This window comes from Syngnathus scovelli, chromosome 2, assembly GCF_024217435.2.
Source record: "Syngnathus scovelli strain Florida chromosome 2, RoL_Ssco_1.2, whole genome shotgun sequence".
NCBI lineage: Eukaryota > Metazoa > Chordata > Actinopteri > Syngnathiformes > Syngnathidae > Syngnathus > Syngnathus scovelli.
Window position 1 is genome coordinate 12,472,735 of NC_090848.1, and position 20,001 is coordinate 12,492,735.

The window sequence follows — 20,001 nt, forward strand, 5'->3', positions numbered from 1 at the left end:
GAAAACATGTTGGAATGCGGCCCCGAGGACTAGAGCTTGACACCTGTGACCTTTGACCATGATATTTCCCTAATAAAGTGGCCTGTTATTAAGTACACTTGAAAATGGCGATGTACCTAATGGAGTGTCCAAGAAAGTGTAGTGAATGATTCAGTGAACGATTCTTTTGAACAAATATTTTGAGTGAACCGATTTTAAAGATTCAGTTCACGTAACTGAAATGCACATTACTAGTACAAAACAGTGCAGACGACCATGGGGTGCCAAGCTGAAATAGCTGACTGGTTAGTGTCATGGACTCTTGCTCGGTAAATACCTAGTTCAATCCCAGGTGTGAGAATTTACCTGAATATGCTTTTATTGTGCAATCAACCCTTTATTTATTTATTTATTTATTTATTTATTTATTTATTTATTTATTTATTTACCTCGTGTAGTGTACCTATTGAAGTGTCCATGAAGTGTACCTACACATATTGTCATATAAAGCAGTTAACCAAATGTCTGATTTTTATGTTTTAATTGGTGAACATAAAAACAAGGAATAAAACACCAGACAAGTCTTAACATGGATGTTTATTAAAAATAATAATAATAATATTAAAAGTAAATTTCAAACCAATAATCCAATGTGAAATTGCAGTAGATATATTTAGGCGTATACATGAATAAACGTTATTTAAAAACTACTATAAGTGTTACAAAATCAAGATCACCCAAAGAGAAGCATAATATCCCCGTTGTTGCATAACGGCGCATCCCTTCATGCAAGAAAGTTAGCCGTTAGCTTGGAGAAAACGCGCATAAAAGAAGTGGTGTTTCACTGAGTGGTTCTTTCTTTCCTTGGCAAAGCGTAAATCTGCATTCTGGCTTACATAGTTCACACCAGAAGGGAGGCGCAACACGTTCACTGACTGATCCGTTGATGCACGGGAAGGAAGGCAGTTGACCCACTGACTCGTTCGCGAACGGGAAAGTCAGGATTCGTTCCCTCACTGATTGATGCGTTTTCGCGATGAACTGGAAATGCAAATCACTCACTCACTGACTCGTTCACTCACAGATCCGTTCCGTCGGTGAACGGGAAATGCAATTCACGACTCGTTCGTGAACTGGAAGTTACGTCATTTTCTTCTTCGTTTTGATTTACGGCGAGGTGGCACCAGCTTCAATGCCCATTACCAGCACCTACTGGTTGAAGTCATATGAACTGAAAAAAAAAATTGTTCTTTTGAACGAATCGTTCACTCACGAGCCAACACTAACAGCAACACACACATAAACCGTATGTGCCGATGCCACAACATGAAATCTCAAGATTCTCCGATTTGCCACGCATGCACGATTAGCAAGTGGCTGACCAGGCCTTGCGCTAACTGACCTGTGGTTTGGCGGTCCTGTTTCCAATGCGCTCGGTATTTAATGTTGGACAATTTCCCACGGCACAGCTGAACATCTCTCACGGCTCACCAGTGTACCGCGGCACACTGGTTGGGAAACACTGTACTAGACTACTCTAGACTCCATGCTGGAAGTTTCATTAAGATCAGAAATTGTGGGATTTTAAAATAAAAATCCTCTGAAGTCTGAAAATTTTATCTGTGATATCAAACAGATTAATGAATATCAAGTACTTCCGTCTAGACAATTCCAGTTAAATATTTTAGGAAACGTTTATTTTGAAATGCAAGAGATCTATATGAAAACTCATTTGGATGAATCCTGGCGTGGTTTATTGTACATGTGTTTTTTTTTATGTGATAATAATATTTCAAAATGTGAGACAATGACTGAACTATGCAGGTCTTATATTTTGAAATGCAACATTACATCTATAGTATAGAAATTTTACATATGTAACCTCTTGGACTAGTTCTCTCAGAAGTGGAACGTTCTTAGAATACATATTTTTAGAAAATGTTGTATTTTTTTATGTTGAATCGTTCGACATGTATAAATTAATGACAATGTTAGAACCTCAACTTTTGGATTCGGCCCTGCTTGACTCGGTCTCTTTGAGTGGCGGCTGCTCTGACAGGAGCGCTGGGAAGGCAAGGGCTTTGCACAAAAGCCCGCAGATGCAGAACTTGACACGCAAGCCCTGGACTTCTGTGAACCAAAGACGCCTCCTCTCTCACTCACGAATTATCATGCGGTCACGTTTTGGAGCGCATTATGTAACCAAAGTGCTGGTGAAAATGGAGTTGTCAGGTGACCATCGCATTCGTGCGAGTCATCCCAGCTCGAGTTAATCCTTGATTCATATACTGGTGTGTTTACAACTAACGCAGTAATTGCGTAGGTCGCATGGGACTGATGTGATTGACAAGGTCCTCCTTCATATTGTTGTGGAAAAAGAACATTTACGGAAAGAGGGAATTCAGCTAAGGCAGCTATTATGTGGGCGAGCATGGAGCCACAGGCAGAGCGACTAAGTGTTGGGGCAGGTGCATGTGTGCGTGGTGGCGTGTGCTTGTTGCAGTGGTTAGAATCTGCGCGGATGTGCAGGTTTAACTATATTCTTCATTTTGTGTTAATCCTGATGCTCTGCACATCTGCTCCGCCCCCCACCCCCTGCCCCCACTCACGTGTGGAAACAGATGAGCTGCTTGCCGTCCCTCTGCACGCATCTCGCCACCCACTGCCTCATCCTCCATATTCATCCTCCTTCATCATAAGGGCCCTTGAATATATCATGCATATCAGGAATGTTGACAAACACGATTGGGCACAGATTCTTATTCTTTATTTTGGACAGCTTTAAGTGTTGATGGCCGGTATTGACAGCCTCATCGAGTACCGATATGTTAAAATAAGGCTGGTATCCACACCGGTACCGATGTATCGGTACTCGCTCATCCCTAATTTTTTATATAGCACGGCAATGAAAGAGGGGATACAACATTTTAAATCCTATAATGCTATGTTGACTCACCAGTACCCCCAAATTACAAGTTTTTGGAGTTATGACCTGGATGGATGGATGGATGGATGGATGGATGGATGGATGGATGGATGGATGGATGGATGGATGGATGGATGGATGGATGGATGGATGGATGGATGGATGGATGGATGGCGCTTCAACTGGAAACATGTCCGATTTGATGTCACGTTAAAACACATCAGATTCTGCAGCCAGGGGTCGTTCAGCAACGTCCACTTCACAAGTTCTCGAGCTAAGGGAAAAGGAGAACATAGTTTGAATGTGATTCAGAAATGCTCAATTGTTACCGAACTTCTACGTCTTTAAGTCGTCGGGAGCAAACTCCTCCCTCCGGAGTTGCTCTGCTCCTGTCATGCATTGGAATGAGAACTGTGATACGATGCAGAGGAGTTGAAGTTGCCAAACATTTTTTTTCCCGTTTGTTCGTTTGCTTGTTTTGAAAGAATTCGCGTTCCAAGGTGGAATACTGTACTACGTTGAGGCAGACTCGCCTTGCCGTCGGTGCATTGGCCGAAGGGGCTCATTCTCCCCGCTTGATGGGAAGGGTGAAGCGGAAAAAAGGGGGAAAGCTCTCCGCTCAGCTCGTGCGCCAAGCCGAATGCTTGTCGCGGCTCTCTTTTTGCGGGTAAAATGTAGTAGGAAATCGGAGCATGTAAAAGGAAAGCCACCGCTGTGACCCGAGCTGGACACTAAGTGCGTTATGTCTAAAGTGATGGCAAGTAAGAGCGTGGAATGGCTGCAAGTGGAGTTGGAATCGGGCGCCACTTCGGTGCTCCTGCTCGACTGCCGCGCACACGAGCTGTACGAGTCGTCTCACATCGAGGGCGCCATCAGTGTGGCCATCCCGGGCCTGATGCTCCGCAGGTTCAAGAAGGGCAACATCCCTATTCGGACCATCATTCCCAACCACGAGGACAAAGAGAATTTCACCAGGCGATGTCAAACAGACACGGTGGTCCTGTACGACGAGAGCACCGTCAGCTGGCCGGACAGCGGAACCCCGTCGTCCGTTTTGGGTTTGCTTCTTCAAAAACTGTGGGAAGATGGCTGCAAAGCGCACTACCTGGAAGGTATGTGTCGAAATAAGTTACTTTGAGCGACATGTCGCTTACGCAAGCTGGGTGTACTGTACCTGCGCTGTGCAGAGTAACTTGAAAATGAAAACACGCTTATGTCACTCGATCACGTCAACCTCGAATTAAACTAATAGTAGTGGCAATGCGTCATTAACGCGAAGATGTTTTGATGCTTCGAAGAGATGCGAAAACTTTTACTGCACGTTTCAAACTTTTTAAAAGGCGACTCCTGCATTTATTCGCAACGCATATTGTTTGCGGTCCTATCGGTCGCTCAAAATACACTAAGCGTTCAATGTGTGCTTGTCTGCAGGCTCTAAAGTTCTCAGTGTGCCATTGAGATTGTCAATTAAAATTCCAAAATGGCTACGCTGTGTTTCGCTGTGCAGGCATGCATTTCATGAATGGTCTGTTAGGAGAACCGGATCTACTTGTGTACTACGCCACTTCACTTCAATGCAGCCACTGTATTCACTGATATGTCAACGTGTTTTGATTCTCTAAACCATAAAGCTGATTTTTCTCCATCCTGTGTTGTTTTGGCTCCCTTCCAGGTGGCTTTGTAAAATTCCACACCGAGTATCCAGAACACTGTGAGACGCTCCTCGACAACTCCTGTCCGAGTTCCTCTCCTCCACTCTCTTTTCTGGGTTTTGGAAATTTGCGGATCAGCTCCGACTGTTCCGACGGGGAATCTGACCGAGAACCCAGCAGCGCCACGGAGTCAGAGGAGAGCCCCCTCCCCATCAATCAGCCTGCCTTCCCGGTCCAGATCCTTCCTTACCTTTACCTGGGCTGTGCCAAAGACTCCACCAACCTGGATGTGCTGGGCCAATACAACATCAAGTACATTCTGAACGTCACACCCAATCTCCCCAACATGTTTGAACATGACGGGCACTTCAGGTATAAACAGATCCCCATTTCGGACCACTGGAGTCAAAATCTGTCGCAGTTCTTCCCAGAGGCAATATCATTTATAGGTGAGTGTGGACCCCATAAAAAAAAAATCTCCCTCAAAATTTTATTTTGTCCATTATCAAAATGACCTGAGCATTTGAAGTGTTACATTTAAGTCAACTAAATAGATAAGTCCTAATCAGCTCATTGTTACTTATTATCTCTTGCATAGGTAGTTGGTTTGAAATTTCTCGAGTGGAATCCAGGGCATGCAAGGGCTGAACAATATGCAGAAAAAATATTGTCATTGTGATATTAGCCTGTGCAATTTTGCAGCTTTTACTGTTAACATTCGGTACCAGGTATCAATATCAGTTTGGATACCAGTCTTCTTTTAAGGAATCGATACTTGTGAAAGCTCGCCATACCACCCCACTGTTTCTTAAGGTTCTGACAGTGCTCCATATGTCAACTGACAATATTAAACACCCATATCTCATGTTTTTTAATAATGCGCAGAATATGATGTACGCTAGATTAAAAATCTACAGGACCAATTTGTTCAAATTTTGTGTTTTTAACACTACTTGGGATTTCTCCAGAGATGTGTATGACTGCCGCTCGTGAACCTTGACTGCTTTCAAAACCACAGCTTGTTTGTCAGTTTTATGAGAGGTTGCGTTGCGAAGCAGGAAGGAAGTGCCACTTCCACTCTGTGCTGCGTCTGATTGCAGGGTCACAAGTTAGTCTGGAATCAACCGGATATTTGCTGCATATTTTTGTGGACAGCAAATGAATTCCCAGAATAAGTCTCAAGCTCTTTCGGTCCTCCGTCGAGGGTTATAATGGCGTCATTGTGCCAACAACCCGTTTGTTTTTGTTTACTCGAGTCACGTCGGTGAATGGAATGATTCCTTTTGCTGACGCCGGCTTTCTCTTCTTCCGGCAGACGAAGCTCGGTCCAAGCAGTGCGGCGTCCTGGTGCACTGCCTGGCCGGCATCAGCCGCTCCGTGACCGTCACGGTGGCTTACTTGATGCAGAGACTCAACCTGTCGCTCAACGACGCCTACGACTTTGTCAAGCGGAAGAAGTCCAACATTTCCCCCAACTTCAACTTCATGGGTCAGCTGTTGGACTTTGAGCGGACGCTGCGGCTGCACAGTCCCTGCGACAACCGCGCCACCAGCCAAGAGCAGCTCTTCTTCACCACGCCAACCAATCACAACGTCTTTCAGCTGGACCCACTGGACTCCACATGAACCCTTTTCAACGTCGGCGCTGGCTGGTGGTTTTAGCTGGTCAGTTTCCTGACTTCTCTGCGGCTTTGGCAAAGGACAAGCCATATTTGAGTCAGTGTCGGATGCCTTTTTATGTGACGCCAGGAAAAATGTGTTAATCAATACGCAACAGTAATACGTGGTCATGTACCGCTATCATAGCCACAACACGTTCAAATGCTTCTGTTGAGATTCTCTTTGACTGTTACTTGTATTTTTTTAATTAGCTTTATTTGAATTAGTAATGACTGCTGCTTCAATGGTCTTAATAGTCTTTGTCAATCCGAATGTTTTGTAACTGAGGGAAAATAAGCTATTACAGTCACCCGGCCTTGAATTTCTGTCCAATTTCTTAATTCTGTTGGCAAACAAACTGCCAGGTTCTTATATTTGTTTTAACAACAGGAAGGTAAATGTATGCGGCTGCATACTGGAAAATGGCATTTGATTGGTATTTGATTGTCGCTCACATTTGCATGATTGTGTTCCTTCATGGTTTTTTTGTTATAAACTGAAATAACAAACTTGGCCTTGGGTAACTGGACCAAAAGGTCTTTTAACAAAAGCCAAACACGATCACTGACACTCAAACGCGTAACGGATGAATATACGCCTCCTTCTCCAGCACGACGACGTTTAAGGGAAACGTGACGGCGCTTAATCAGCCGTCCGCTTGCCCCTCGGGCCTCCCAGCTCACGAGCGAGACTGACACACGAGGATGAGTGAAAGTTGGACTAATGTTTTCTTACCTCACTGAGAGCTCTCTTTCAGGGATTTTTGTAGGCATCTCTATTACTTCACGCTCTCTCCAAGTGCATCAAAGGGCTGTTTTGATTGTCTGTAAACATGTACATACGGTAAATGGTTACGGGCGACCCTTTTCTCAAGAATAATGAAGGATCGAACAGTGACCCGATTCTGACCCTTATGTAAAGTGTATGTTTAACTAAAATGTCCAAAGTATTCTGTACATGTTTGTATAACAAATATATTGTATATTTTTACTTGAATATGCTCTTTGGGTTTCACTGTGCCTGGTTTCCTACAAGACAAGTTGGGTTGCCATATCAGACAAAGAATATCCACAGTTACGTAAAATGCTTGTTCATAATAATCTTAATTTTACAAGAAATGAAGGTGGGCTTTAACAGCAGCCTTCAACTGTACGGCACATGAAAAGGCATGCCTGGCAACACATCACAGCGCGATTTATGAAAGCTATTGAGCGATGGGTTCTTCCTGCAAGACTGAACCTGGCAAGTCACATACCTTCAGGCCGGTTCTGTGAAAAGACCTGAAAAGACAGTGGCAATAAGGTGTCGAAAGCCTCGCTCCACAATAGGACTGCACAATAGCCCCATTGAATAAATAATGTGGCCTCTATGTTCGAATCAAATGGGAAGCAGTCTACTTCCAAATGTAGTCCAAAGATATGAGATGACTCAATTTATGATCCACAAACACTTTTTTCAATTCCAAATGTGCTGGCTCGGCATTTGTTGTTGTGGAAGCAACGTGTTTATGTGATATAGAAGCCGCTCGGCACTGGTTCACATCTGCTGTGGTTATAAAAGGCGTTCTTAGCATACTGTCTGGATGACACTATGTTCACAGCTGGTTCTTCCTGAATTGTGCAACACTTGGAATAGAAATATGTTTATTCAATTTTATGAATAGACAAAGTCATTTTTGGAGAAAGGCTTTGCTGTTTTAAGGAAAGAGCGCTCCCTTGCTTGTACAGCAGATGTTATGCCACCAGGGAATAATCCTAATCTTAACATCATGACACTGAGGAGCGATGACATCACGCATCTTTTGCCGGTATTTTTGAAAGACGCCACTTTATAGGTTCGTTTTTATGGCACAGTTGGATAAGCGGGATACCTTCCATGTTTGCTACAAGTGGTGATGGCAGCTGACATGCCCAAAATGGAGTTCCTTGAATACTTCTAACGGTTCCGTACAGTGACAAGAATAGCTTTTGCTGTCATTGAGTCGTTTGTATTTGTATTGGAATGTAGATGGCTTAATCGCTTTTTATTTGAGATTATCGCCATTTTCAGTTCTTCCTTCTTGCCAATATGTGTGGTGGATTAAAGAGATCTGGAGTCAGATTTCCCATCGACGCTGAGAGGACACGTTTGGAGGCTGTACAAGGCTCAACTATGTGTATGATTTTGTCACCATACTCGAAGATTAAACGGGATCTTGTTTGAAGACAATAGTCCAGGGCCACATTGCATCTCTAATTGATAAACAGCAAATCCTGTGTCTTTACCAAAACAACAATAAATCCAACAGCAAAATGCCCTTGGAGGCTAATGTACAATAAATGTCCCTTTGGTCCAAGAGAATATAGGTCGGCCATTTGAAAAGCGGAACCACATGGAATCTTACTGGTGGAGCGATCCGCCCATCTGTTACTACCAGAAGTCTCAATTCAGGGCCAATTCTCACCATCCGCCGCTTTACAGTAGACTGAGCTCACAAGTGTCCGGGAACACATTGGTGTGTTTGCACTTGAGTCAGTGGCCAAGCGAATGAAAGGGAGCACTGGTGTTGTCTAACGTGGCTCGCTCGACGCTACACGAGGAAAAGGTCATGTGTCTGTCATGTGTTCTTAGCTTGGGAGCAGTACAACCAATTTAGCTACTGATTAAATTGATGTTTAATGAATTGAAGAGAATGTTTCTTGGGATGGACGAGTACAGATATTTATTTACATACAAATATTTATTTATTTATTTATTTATTTATTTATTTATTTATTTATTTATTTATAATGGTTTTGATATGCTTTTCTGAAAGAAAACCAACATTGAAAAGTGACACTGAGAACTGTTCAACTAGTTTATGGATAAGTATGAGTATGAGACTGCAGGAGACTTGTGTGTTCATGTTTTAGATAACAAAATGAATCTAGGTGCACAAATGAATCTGAATATTTCTCACAGCATACAAGACAGGATTTTCCTTTGGAAAGTTGTAAAAATAGATAAACCCTCCGGCGGTACAATTAAGCTAAACAATCATCGTCATTCATTTGTATCAATGAATAGTTATTGTGGAATTTGCAAATTTTGTGTCTTTCGAGCTTGCTGTTGTGTGGGCCGTTATGTCCAGGCAGTGAAGACAGAGTACTTCAGTGTTCTCAGCACCACAAGTGGGATGGCGTGTCACGATACAATATTCTGTCTGTTCAAGCAGGACTCGCAGGCCTTCTACTCTCTTCTTTGTGCCATCGTTCACTTCCTTATTTTTATGACAACTCAAAGAGCCTACCAGTTTCTCAACAAAAGCTGGCACGTCTCCAACTTGCAATAGTTATTACATAACAATTTCATGCTTCTATTAATGCTTTGTCTAGGTCTGAAGTGATAAGCAGCTCAGCAGCAGAAGTTGTTATTACAGGCGCTAACAAAAGAGAAATAACTTGTTCCTTTTATTTTTAGTAGGTTACGTGACATCTACTAATGCAATGTGACACGAGCCAGAAGGACAGGAACCGTCAATTGAGACCTTCCTGTGTGGGTGGCACAACGTTGGCATGAATGGTCTACACCCTCATCCAGATTGTATGTACTCTTTTTATTGCACTATAAATCACACAGCACAAGGAAGAGGTTATAAAAGCATCACACTGTTGGCACAACTCATTTGAAGCCCAATGTTATGACTTATGTGACTATGAATGAATTACTTGTATAAAAATCTTTTATAGAGGTAGTATATACTGTGTGTGTGTGGGTGTAACAGAGACTCAACGTTACACACTAATCACACAAACAGGTTGAATAATGCTGAATGAAATCAGTTACATAATGTTGATAATGTATATCGCTGTTTTACAAATCCTTTTTATCCCATAGGCGTCACTCCTCCCCTACTACACTGGTCTCATGCAGCCTTTTGTGTCACTGGAATGTACAGTGGCGAAGGTGCCTGCAATGTGTGCTAATAACATCCAGAATGAGTCATCTGCAGGCTGAGTTTGCGTAAGAGCCTGCAGCGGGCCTGTGGCGCCACACCCCAGATTCATTCACACGTTCCACTTTTCTGCTGCCCGGCCTCCCATTGATGGCCGGGAGAGTGCCACTCGACCTCTTCCACAAAAGCTTAGCGACTTTACAAATGCACTTTGTGACGAGATGAAGCGGAGCCAATCAATGCGCTACTTTTTGGAGCCTCCTCCAAAGAAACAAAAGAAAAAAATAATCTAAATTCTTGTCAATTCCTGGAGCTTTCCCTGTATATGTGACTATGGTTCACTTAAACCTTTCTATTGTTCTCTTAATATGAATTGCAAATGGCAAGTTACAAAATCACGCCCAAGTTCCCCATTTACAGTATGTTTTTTTCTGTGCATGACCCCTGACAAAATAAAAATATTTATGTGTATATTCATGATAATCAAAGCACGTTCATCAATTCCCATTAGAAAAGATTCATAAGAGTGAAGGGTTGATGGTGACGCCATCCACCATCATTAAGTAATATTTTTTACTTTGGTTGCGACCCAAATCTGTTTGAGAGCTCAATACAGCACACGCTTGCCTTGACATCGGCTCACTGCTGACATCAAGCGGTGAGCGCGTTGTAATTGCATTTACAGCAACTGCGTGACTCATCTATAGCGTGAAAAGTGCAATCAACATTCACATCTTCCTATGATTTTTTTCCCTAACTTCTCGTCCTGTGCACGGTCATTATATATCAGGGGTGTCAAACTCATTTTTTTCACGGGCTGCATTGTAGTCATGGCTTCTTTCGGAGGGCCATTATGACTGTCAACCCAAATAAATGTATGAGCACCTCATATTATATACAGTCAAATCTACAAAACAAACGGACAAATAACTTGTTTTCAAATCAGACAAGTTGCTTGAAAGCTTCCAGGGGTGTCGACCTCCGGTCCTCGGGGGCCGCGTTCCAATATGTTTTCCAAGTTACCCTTGTTAAACACACCTGAGTGAAAAGATCAGTTCACTTTCACGTTCTGCAGGAGCCTAACTTTTCACACAGGTGCCCTTAACAAGGGAATCTTGGAAAACATGTTGGAATGCAGCCCCCGAGGACTGGAGTGCGACACCCCTATCTCATACAGTAAAAGCTACAAAACAAACTGACAAATAACTCGTTTTCAAATCAGAGGAGTAAAAACTGGTCAAATATTTAAAATGAAAAAGATACTATTAAAAGTGAAGACAATTTGCAATTCTAGTAATGACACACGAATTTGATGCACAATTTGTCTTCGCGGGCCACATTAAACGATGGGGCAGGCCGTATCTGGCCCCCGGGCCTTGAGTTTGACATCAGCGTTATATTTTAACTTCAACCGTGAGTAGGAGGGGAAAAAATTGATGTTGGCATAGTTTCTAGTCAAATTGACGCCTTCAAGAAAAGTAAGAGTTTAAATTCAGTCTTCAAATTAAATGAATTTCCAAGCTATTGCCCCAAAGAAGTTGAAAAGTTTGTCACTTGTCAGTGCTCGACCGGTTGTCATCCAATCCTTAGCAGGGACAGCACATTGTGGTCTGCAACACTTTTCTAGTTCTTTATAAGGACAAAGGCATGGGATTGTCAACACGAAGACAGTCACCCCAGATCCCCTAACATGGGCACTAACATGATTAGACACAAATAGCCGCTGTCTCAATGGAGTGGGCAACTAGAGAGTCACACAGCGACCATGCGTGAATCGCACGCGTGCCTCAAACAAGTGACAAGCTCTAGCAGAGGAAACAAGTGGCGACGGATGTGAGACCTACTTTTATAATTAGTCACAAGCACCGGTGGAGCTAAAGGATGAAATATGCTTGAACCCTCCAGGTGTCAAGCCAGTTAATTGACTTTTTCCGATTTTTCCTGGAATTTATTTTGACATTTCCACCTGGCAGCTGTCGCAACCTCATAATTAATCTTTATCAAAAGATTTTTTTTTTGGGGGGCGGGGTACAGAAAAAGAAAGGTTGTTTTGCAGACCCCTTGAGATTTTCTTGTCCCCCTTCCCCCATGGTCCCCCCTAGTCCGGTAAATGGCTTTTTAGGAATTATTATAAGGAAATATAAGAAAACAAATCAATCTATGCTCTGACAAATGCTCTTGTTTATTCCTTGACATTCCAAGCACATGAGAGGCTTTGCAAGGCTATGAGAGGGGAAACAAAAAGTCCTGAGGGTGTCTCAAACATACAAAAATGTTTGTCATGTGCATCCTGAAATATGCTGAACCTGGCTAGTGATCGTTCTTAGCTATACAACATCAATTGCTCAGTGAAAATACTTGTAAACTGAACTTCTGACCTAAAAAAAAATATATCAGGAATATGTAATTTACACAAATTCAGGACACGAGCACAAAATATAGTTACAAATTGTATTTACAACGATGCAAGAGGAGGTGGTAGGAAAAATAGAAGAGAAAGAGTCAGATGCAGAGAAGCTTGCAAAGTCGTTGAAAAGCTCCATTCCAAGTCAGCTTCCAGTTTTCCAGATGTGACAGAGGAATACAAAAATAATGTTCTCGTGTGATGAATTACTCCACTCCTTTCATGAACTCCAAGAACTCTGCAAAATGAACTGGCTGCATTAGCAAACAGCTAACAACACACCACAAATGAACAATCATTTAACAAAATGAATATGAATGACCATTAAAAAAAGACCAAACCTAAATTATAGCATACACAGATTACGCCGACAAAGATTTGCCAAATGAGTAAAACACAGATGACTTTTTGCATGTGACTTTTACATGAGCAAGAAAAGAAAGCACTACAGCCTATTTAGTGACTTCAAACTCCTCACCGTCATAGTCAATTTTGCCATCGTTGTTCTTGTCCCCGTCTTTCATCAGTTCCTCGATGTCGTCCTCGGTAATTGCTTCTCCTGTTGATTCCAGCATCGTTTTCAACTCGTCCACGTCGATGTAACCATCTGCATTTCTGTGGAATCACAAAAAAACACATGAATGTGTGTATGGCGAGATACTGAGCTCTGTGTAACTCCTAATTGATCTTATCTAGCATATAATTGTGACGCTTTAGTAGGTGAGAGAAAAACACTCAGTCAGACTCCTTGAATATTGTTTTCTGCCAAAAGGTATTATGGATTTATAACTGCTTGGCTTCGCACATGCTTAAGCAACTTGATTGGCTGTGCTATGTTCTGTGTTGTGTTCGTTACATCTTATTTTGCAACGTTGCAATCAACATTAGAATTGGTAAAAATGTGACGCACTTGTCAAACATGCGAAACAACTCCGCCAGCTCCTCCTCTGACTTCCCTTTGCTGTCGTCCTTCATGCACCTGACCATCATGACCAGGAACTCGTCAAAGTCCACCGTGCCACTCCCTGCACAGAGAAACGCAACTAAATATAAAAAAGGACCCCCACCACCAATTTCTTTTCCTATAAAAACAGCGAGTGTCCGATTTACCGTCTTCATCCACCTCATCAATCATCTCCTGCAGCTCCTCCGGCGTGGGATTCTGGCCCAGCATCCTCATCACCTTGCCCAGCTCCTTGGTGCTAATGCAGCCATCTTCTGCATCTTGGACAAAAATGTCAAACGCCGCCTTGAACTCTGAAAGATATACATTTGCAACAAGTGACCTAAGCTTAACAATTAACAAGTACGGGATGATTTTTGAGTTTGTATGCACAAGTCACTTGCCATTTTTCTGTTCGTCCGTCAGCTGCTCAACCTACAAACGGTACAAAAGTGAATATTTTGAAAACAAACTTTTATCTGCTTTTATCTTTTACGACACATCAACTTACGATATAAAGTTCCTTGAGCAATGTTTCAAATCATCCCATGCGAATTTGACTTTTCAATCACTAAAGGTGGTATTTTTAGTTGACATCCCTGACTCAACACAGAATCTATATATCAAGTGTGAGCTACTAAGAGGCAGGGTTAAAAATAGGCATGAGGATCAGGAACTGTCGATAAAGGGCAGAATACACCGTGTTTTAAATTAGCATAGCTTGTGGCTCTGGCGCAACAATAGAACAGTAATCCTGCAAAAGCTACCACGAATGAGAGAAGGAGACAGCTGCTTATGTAAGAGTTACTCTGTCTGTCTATCTGGCTGCCTGTCTGTTTCTCCACTATAAATTAAATGCACCGCCCCCCCCCCTGCGATGGATGATACAAGAATCAATCCACACAATGATTTGTAAGAAACATTCCGGTGTGCTTTTCCTGTTTCAGTTGCACTGCTCCTCTGGGATGTACGAGGACAAGGCAGCCAGCTGTTTGTCCATGCAGAAGGGGACAGACAACCTCACAGCTTGTAGGCTCACAGATAATGCTGGAATTCAGCCCTGTGCCGATGGGGTGGGGGCTGGTGGGATTGGCTTATCTCAACCGCAAGCCCCTCTCTGGCACCAAAGGACCAACCAGCCCAAATTAGCACAAGCAAAGTTGGACTGATCCATTTGGAGGCATGAATGAAGTTGGCAGAAACCTCTTGAGGGGTTCCTATCAAGACCAACATGGGGGGGAAGGCAGTGGGAGGGGAGGGGGGAAGGGGGGGCCCAGAGGTCATATCAAGGCTCCTTTGAAACCAACTGCTGACCATTCAAGTTCAAAGCAGAATATATGGATGTACAATAAACAGATTATTCATCGCTTGGGGGTTGCAACCATGATGCAAATGCTGTCCAAAACTTTCTAATTGATCATCCAAGCAAATGAGCACATAAATGTATGAGGACGTACCGCAGCCTTGTAGATGTCGTTCATGTCGGAGGCTGGTCTGCTGCCTGTCTTGGCGGTGTCCTGCAGCCACAGAGGAAATGGGTGCTGTCCAGCTCAGGGCAAGACGCTGGCCTCATCATGGCAAGGTTTTATACCCGGAGCCCGCCGTTGTCTGGTCCCTCCCCAGACTCGGCAGCCTCCCCTCGGTGTGCGCCCACAAATGTGTGTCTGTGTCTGTGTGTCAGGCGGCCAATCCGTCACAATCACTGGGCTCAGATAAAAATGCAGCAACTCTTAGGGGGCATACTTGGGAATGGAATGAAGACGGGGGGCGAGAGGGCTGGTGGGGCTTAATCTTTTGGGAGGAGGCTAAAGAGACACTCAACATTCCTGTAGAACTAGACGAGAGGCACAGAAAGCTCTGGAGAGCGGTGGTGGTGTAGGTGACAGCGAAGGAGCCGGCCGGGAAGGGAGGCAAAGCAGATCACCAAAAGTCTGTAGAGAAAATGGGAAAAGTAGCAGCAATGTCCGAAGCAGGTGTGCATGATGTTACAGTGATCGTGGAGAAAAGAAAAAAACTCATGCATGGAGGTAAGCTTGCCATGTGGTCCGCAGCATACAGTATATCGTAATAAAAAGAAACAAGTACATAACTTAAACATAACTTAAACATAAATTACAACATAACTGTCTGTCTGTCTGCCTGCCTGTCTGTCTGAACTGTCCATCTGTCTGTCTGTCTGAACTGTCCATCTGTTTTATTAGACCAATTGTCAAATATACTTCATCTATCACTATTATTTTTGTGTGAATTATTGCTCATGTTGATAATTTCACTTATGGCATATAGACTGGAGTATTTATTTAATATGTGCCGTATCTTCACAAAGATTGCCAATAAATGACTTAATTGTGAATCCAAACGAAATATCCACTCACAGTATTTCCACTCAGCAGATGGCGCTGTTCACTTAAAGTCCTCTCAACGTAATAGTTGCGCAATGCTGCCTCCGGAAATCCAATTTACCAACAGTGGGGTAGGTGAGAAATCTGGGTCAAACAAACCAAGCAAAGCACTTGCAGACACAAGGAAATTGAATAGTACACTGTGCAAAACATTGCTGTCTTTTTCGTGTTCTTTAGAAACGAGGCCATCTCAATCATTTGACTGTCTGTCTGTCTTTCCGTCTGACTATGGCAAGCAGCAGCAGCAGCAGGCATTCAAAGTGACGAGTGATCATGCTGGTTTCTAATGGGATGCTAATGGGGACTGGCACAGTTTACAAGGATGCGTGCTGCCACTCAGAGATCTCACACAGAACATGCACACATACGCACACTTTCTGTACACACGTTCTGTTCATCCCACACAATGCCTTGACAAAGACCTCACATGGCTGACACGCAGGTAGTATAGCACAGGCCAAGGAGGAGGAGGGGAGGAGCTGCAAGTTAAAGATGATTTGTGCTGCTTGTCCTTGTGTCTCTCTTGGCTACCGCTCATAATAAAAAGAGTATAACTCTTGTGTGGGGAGCAGCAAAAATGAATCGCCATCATTAGTCCAGCACTTGTAACCCGGTCAGACATGTTTGGAAAACTGAGTGTATTCTGGAGGCTGCCAGGAGTGATGAGCAGGAGGGCCCGCTTTTTGACATAAAGTCTCTATTTGATTTTATTTGTCTGCAAAGATTGGAAGCAAGCATATGCCATGTGCGCTTTCATTGGCCCTCTCCACCAATTTCCTTTTACAAGCAGGGGGGAGGCTGACGAAAGCGGCAGCCATTTCTTCTACATGGCGCAATCAGACGGCGCATCTCAAATCCACAATTCACCGCACACCGTTTTGGAGTGGTTGCCATAGAAACTCTGCTGGGTAGTAGCAGAGAGATGAGCGGGGCTATTTCCCCCCCACCAGACACAGACACACACACACACACACACACAATTCCACTCCACTTCCCTCTCTGTATGCCACATTTGGTCCTTGGAGTGACTGTATCATTTTCTATTCTTTGTCTCCTCCACCAATCAAAACCACAGGGAGGTGGGAGGGCACGGAGGGGGGTCACAATCATGTACATGGTTTCTTTTCAACGTCATTCTTCTGTGTGTGCAAGTTGCACAAGCATGCATGCACATGTGCTGGCGCATCTACTATGACACAATGCACCTGTCAGACGGTCATTTGGGCACAATCAAGTGAAGAAACATGTCAACATGTCCGACACAGGCGGCACTGAATCAGCTGGCCGTCAACATGGACCGCTATAAAACCGCGCGCAGCCCATTTGCAACACTCATGTGACATAATGATCGGGTTTGACATGCAGCTGAGCTCCAAGCATAGGTCTTATGCTTCCTCCTCCTCTTCCTCCTCCTCCTTACCCTCTGTGTCCTCAGCTCCTTGATTGCTGAAAGGGAGGAGGGAGGCTGAGCCTGTCCTCCTCTCTTTCTTCCTCTCATCTTTCTTTCTGTCAATCTATTTCTCATTTTCAGCTGCCTCCCCCTGACAAGCAGGCCGCCAGCAGCTCCTGGCAAGGTGGGCTGTGACTTTGTGGCAAAGCCAGATCCAGACAAGCGCTTCACCAGCTAGAGGTCAACAGAAATTGAAAGGGACGTCGGTGAGGGCGGGCTTTGCTTTGGATCCTGGCATCGGAGCTCTAATGAGCCAGTGGCCACGTTGTGGCGGCTTTGCCGGGTAGAATGTTTTCCACGCCACGAGACAACCCAGTTGTGAGCAACATCTTGCTAGTGACCCCCAAAATGTTGCATTTGACACTGCAGGGTGTTTGAAGTACTTGAAAGTGGTCTTGCTCTTGAGACTGGACAAAGAGGACTCTCTTTTTTATTTTTTCAGACCAAATATTTGGTGAAGTGCTGCACCTCTGTATCATGTTTTTTGTGTGAATTTAACTGGAAGGATTAAAGCAATGTGACACAAATCAATTAATATTTGACTAATAGGGGAACCAACCCTCAAAATATGCTTTGTAATAATGTTTTGTGCTGTCCAACTAGTCAAAACACATTGTTCTGATGAATGTTTTAATCCACCTGTTTTTATCCACCTCAGCAGGCGGCCATTTTGCCACTTGCTGTCAACTGAAAATGACGTCACAGTGCCAGGTCTTAAGTCACAATCAATCACGGCCCAGGTTCAGAAAACTGATGAGCCATGTGACCTGGCAAATGAGATGTCATTTTCAGTCAACAGCAAGTGGCAAAATGGCCGCCCCGTGAGATGGATAAAAACAGGTCCACAGTGAGGGTGCATACAGCATATCATTGAAACAAAAAAAAAACTTTAGGGTTTAAGTCACTCTATATGCCAAAGATCTACTGATCCATACTGTGTGATACCTGTAATTGACGAGTATTGTCATCAGAACACAAGTCACTTGGGGTTGGGTAAGGACTTGTCAAAGTGGTCGCGATTGGAGATGCCAGTCCAGCCGCATGCAAGCATGCATGCACCAGCGCTTCAACAATAAACTGTGAGAACAAACACACATTTGCACAAACAAACAAGTAGAAGCTCCCCTGTGTCCCCTGTAGTGCCTGTAGCTATGTTTCCCTTTGAGTTTGATTTGGATGCAATAAACACATTGCTTTCCTGTGTTGGAATACGCTCCTCTCTCTTGTTGCATGAGGTCATGCTCCAGGCCTTAAGCATCATGTGTTAATAACAACATTTACATGTCCTTTCCTGATTGTATGATAACTTCATTGGATGATAACTAGCCTACATAAGGCTATGTCTACTGTAAAGATTTTTTTTTAACTTGCAAAATACATAAAGATTAACAGCTAAGCAGTCAGGGAACGCCAAGATGTCTTATAAGCCTGTGCAAACGAAGTTGCGGAAACCTGCCGATGACAGTGAAAATCTCTTTGCACGCACACACGCACACACGCACACACACACACAGAAACATTAACACACAAATTTTGGATCTGCCGTTCACTCAAACAGCTGCACTATGAAATGGAATCCATTATCCCTCAAGGGTTGCGACAATGTTTCAGAATTCTCCAAGTGCACCGCAAGTCGACTTACAGTCTATCTACTGAGTGCAGACAGACAGAAGCACACTTACAATTTGGACTCATGAATGTATCAAACCACATTTCAGACCCTTTTTTTTTTCTTTCAGGACAACTGAGGGCAGACGTGATGCATCTCTTTGTGGAAATGTTGTAAAATAGACGCAAGAGTTCAAAAATAATAAAGTTAAGAAAATCTAATTTGGTCAGACTGTCATCATAACGCAACTTTACTCATTATTCACTAGAACCTCATTTTAAGCCACAAAGATGGCAGACATGACGCTACGGCAGTTTGGAAAAATATCTGGGGTGAGTTTGACAGCATTCTTACTACATTAAAAGGTGTGATCTTTTTTTTTTAAATATATATATATATATATACATTGGTAAATACAATGGTAGTCACGGAGATTTAAAAGCAAAGCAGTATTAACAATGGAGAAAATCAAGTAAGAAGTTTGACCTTGCAAGATACAGACACGACCACGGGAGCCCAGAAGTCTCATTATTTGCAAAACAATTGACAGACCAATCTGGGGCTTGATGCCAGAGGCTCGTTCGCAAAATAAATTAGCTTGAAACTCATTGCTTGCGCAGACAGTGTGTGTCGCTCGCCTGCTCGTATGTGTAAACACTTACACGAGCTGTCACAAACATACACGCAAGTCCCCTCATGCCCTCACGTTGTTCTCAGCCATGCAGGCTTGCGCAGAGTGCAGCCTAAAAAACAAGAAGGAGACAAAAAATAAAAAAAAACACCTTTCAGTCTGTGCAACCCAAGTCCAGCCTTGGGCCTGCTGGGCTCCACTGAAGTGTGCTGTGATTTGACAGGGCCAGTGACGAGAGGCACTGTAAATATCCCCATGTCATGTGACTCACATCATGGCCTCGAGGAGCCTACTAAAGGTCAGTGTTTCCTGATGCCATTACGACAACTAAATGAAGTCATCTCATCTCTTGCTCGTGTCTCATTTGAAAGGGAGGGACACGTTGGAGGTGTTGCATCCGAGCACTCGTGTGGACTATTACAAGCTGGCATAT

General features: G+C 43.5%; 2 protein-coding genes across 2 annotated transcripts; one reads left to right on the forward strand and one right to left on the reverse strand.

The window, feature by feature from the left end:
* Positions 1–3,127: 3,127 nt before the first annotated feature.
* LOC125988561 (dual specificity protein phosphatase 7) lies at positions 3,128–7,212 on the forward strand. Its single transcript, XM_049753888.2, has 3 exons — positions 3,128–4,017; positions 4,578–5,006; positions 5,873–7,212. Exons 1-3 carry the CDS (start codon positions 3,648–3,650, stop codon positions 6,181–6,183), a joined length of 1,110 nt encoding a protein of 369 aa, XP_049609845.1. The 5' UTR covers positions 3,128–3,647; the 3' UTR covers positions 6,184–7,212.
* A 5,076-nt stretch (positions 7,213–12,288) lies between these two features.
* Positions 12,289–15,334, reverse strand: tnnc1a (troponin C type 1a (slow)). The gene is made up of 6 exons (XM_049754556.2): positions 14,934–15,334; positions 13,881–13,911; positions 13,644–13,790; positions 13,444–13,558; positions 13,012–13,148; positions 12,289–12,771 (listed from the first exon to the last, which is right to left on the reverse strand). The coding sequence occupies exons 1-6, from the start codon at positions 14,955–14,957 to the stop codon at positions 12,740–12,742; spliced, it is 486 nt and encodes a 161-aa protein (XP_049610513.1). The 5' UTR covers positions 14,958–15,334; the 3' UTR covers positions 12,289–12,739.
* Positions 15,335–20,001: the final 4,667 nt, after the last annotated feature.

What these genes read in the sequence shown, in the direction of transcription:
- tnnc1a (XM_049754556.2), bottom strand. Translation starts at nt 14,957, where the DNA reads ATGAACGACATCTACAAGGCTGCG. An exon ending in TGATGAGGTGGATGAAGACG is followed by an intron (nt 13,559 to 13,643) that starts GTAAATCGGACA and finishes TTCTCTGTGCAG; the next exon opens with GGAGTGGCACGGTGGACTTT. An exon ending in TTGTTTCGCATGTTTGACAA is followed by an intron (nt 13,149 to 13,443) that starts GTGCGTCACATT and finishes GTGATTCCACAG; the next exon opens with AAATGCAGATGGTTACATCG.
- LOC125988561 (XM_049753888.2), top strand. Translation starts at nt 3,648, where the DNA reads ATGTCTAAAGTGATGGCAAGTAAGAGCGTGGAATGGCTGCAAGTGGAG. An exon ending in CAAAGCGCACTACCTGGAAG is followed by an intron (nt 4,018 to 4,577) that starts GTATGTGTCGAA and finishes GCTCCCTTCCAG; the next exon opens with GTGGCTTTGTAAAATTCCAC. An exon ending in AGAGGCAATATCATTTATAG is followed by an intron (nt 5,007 to 5,872) that starts GTGAGTGTGGAC and finishes TTCTTCCGGCAG; the next exon opens with ACGAAGCTCGGTCCAAGCAG.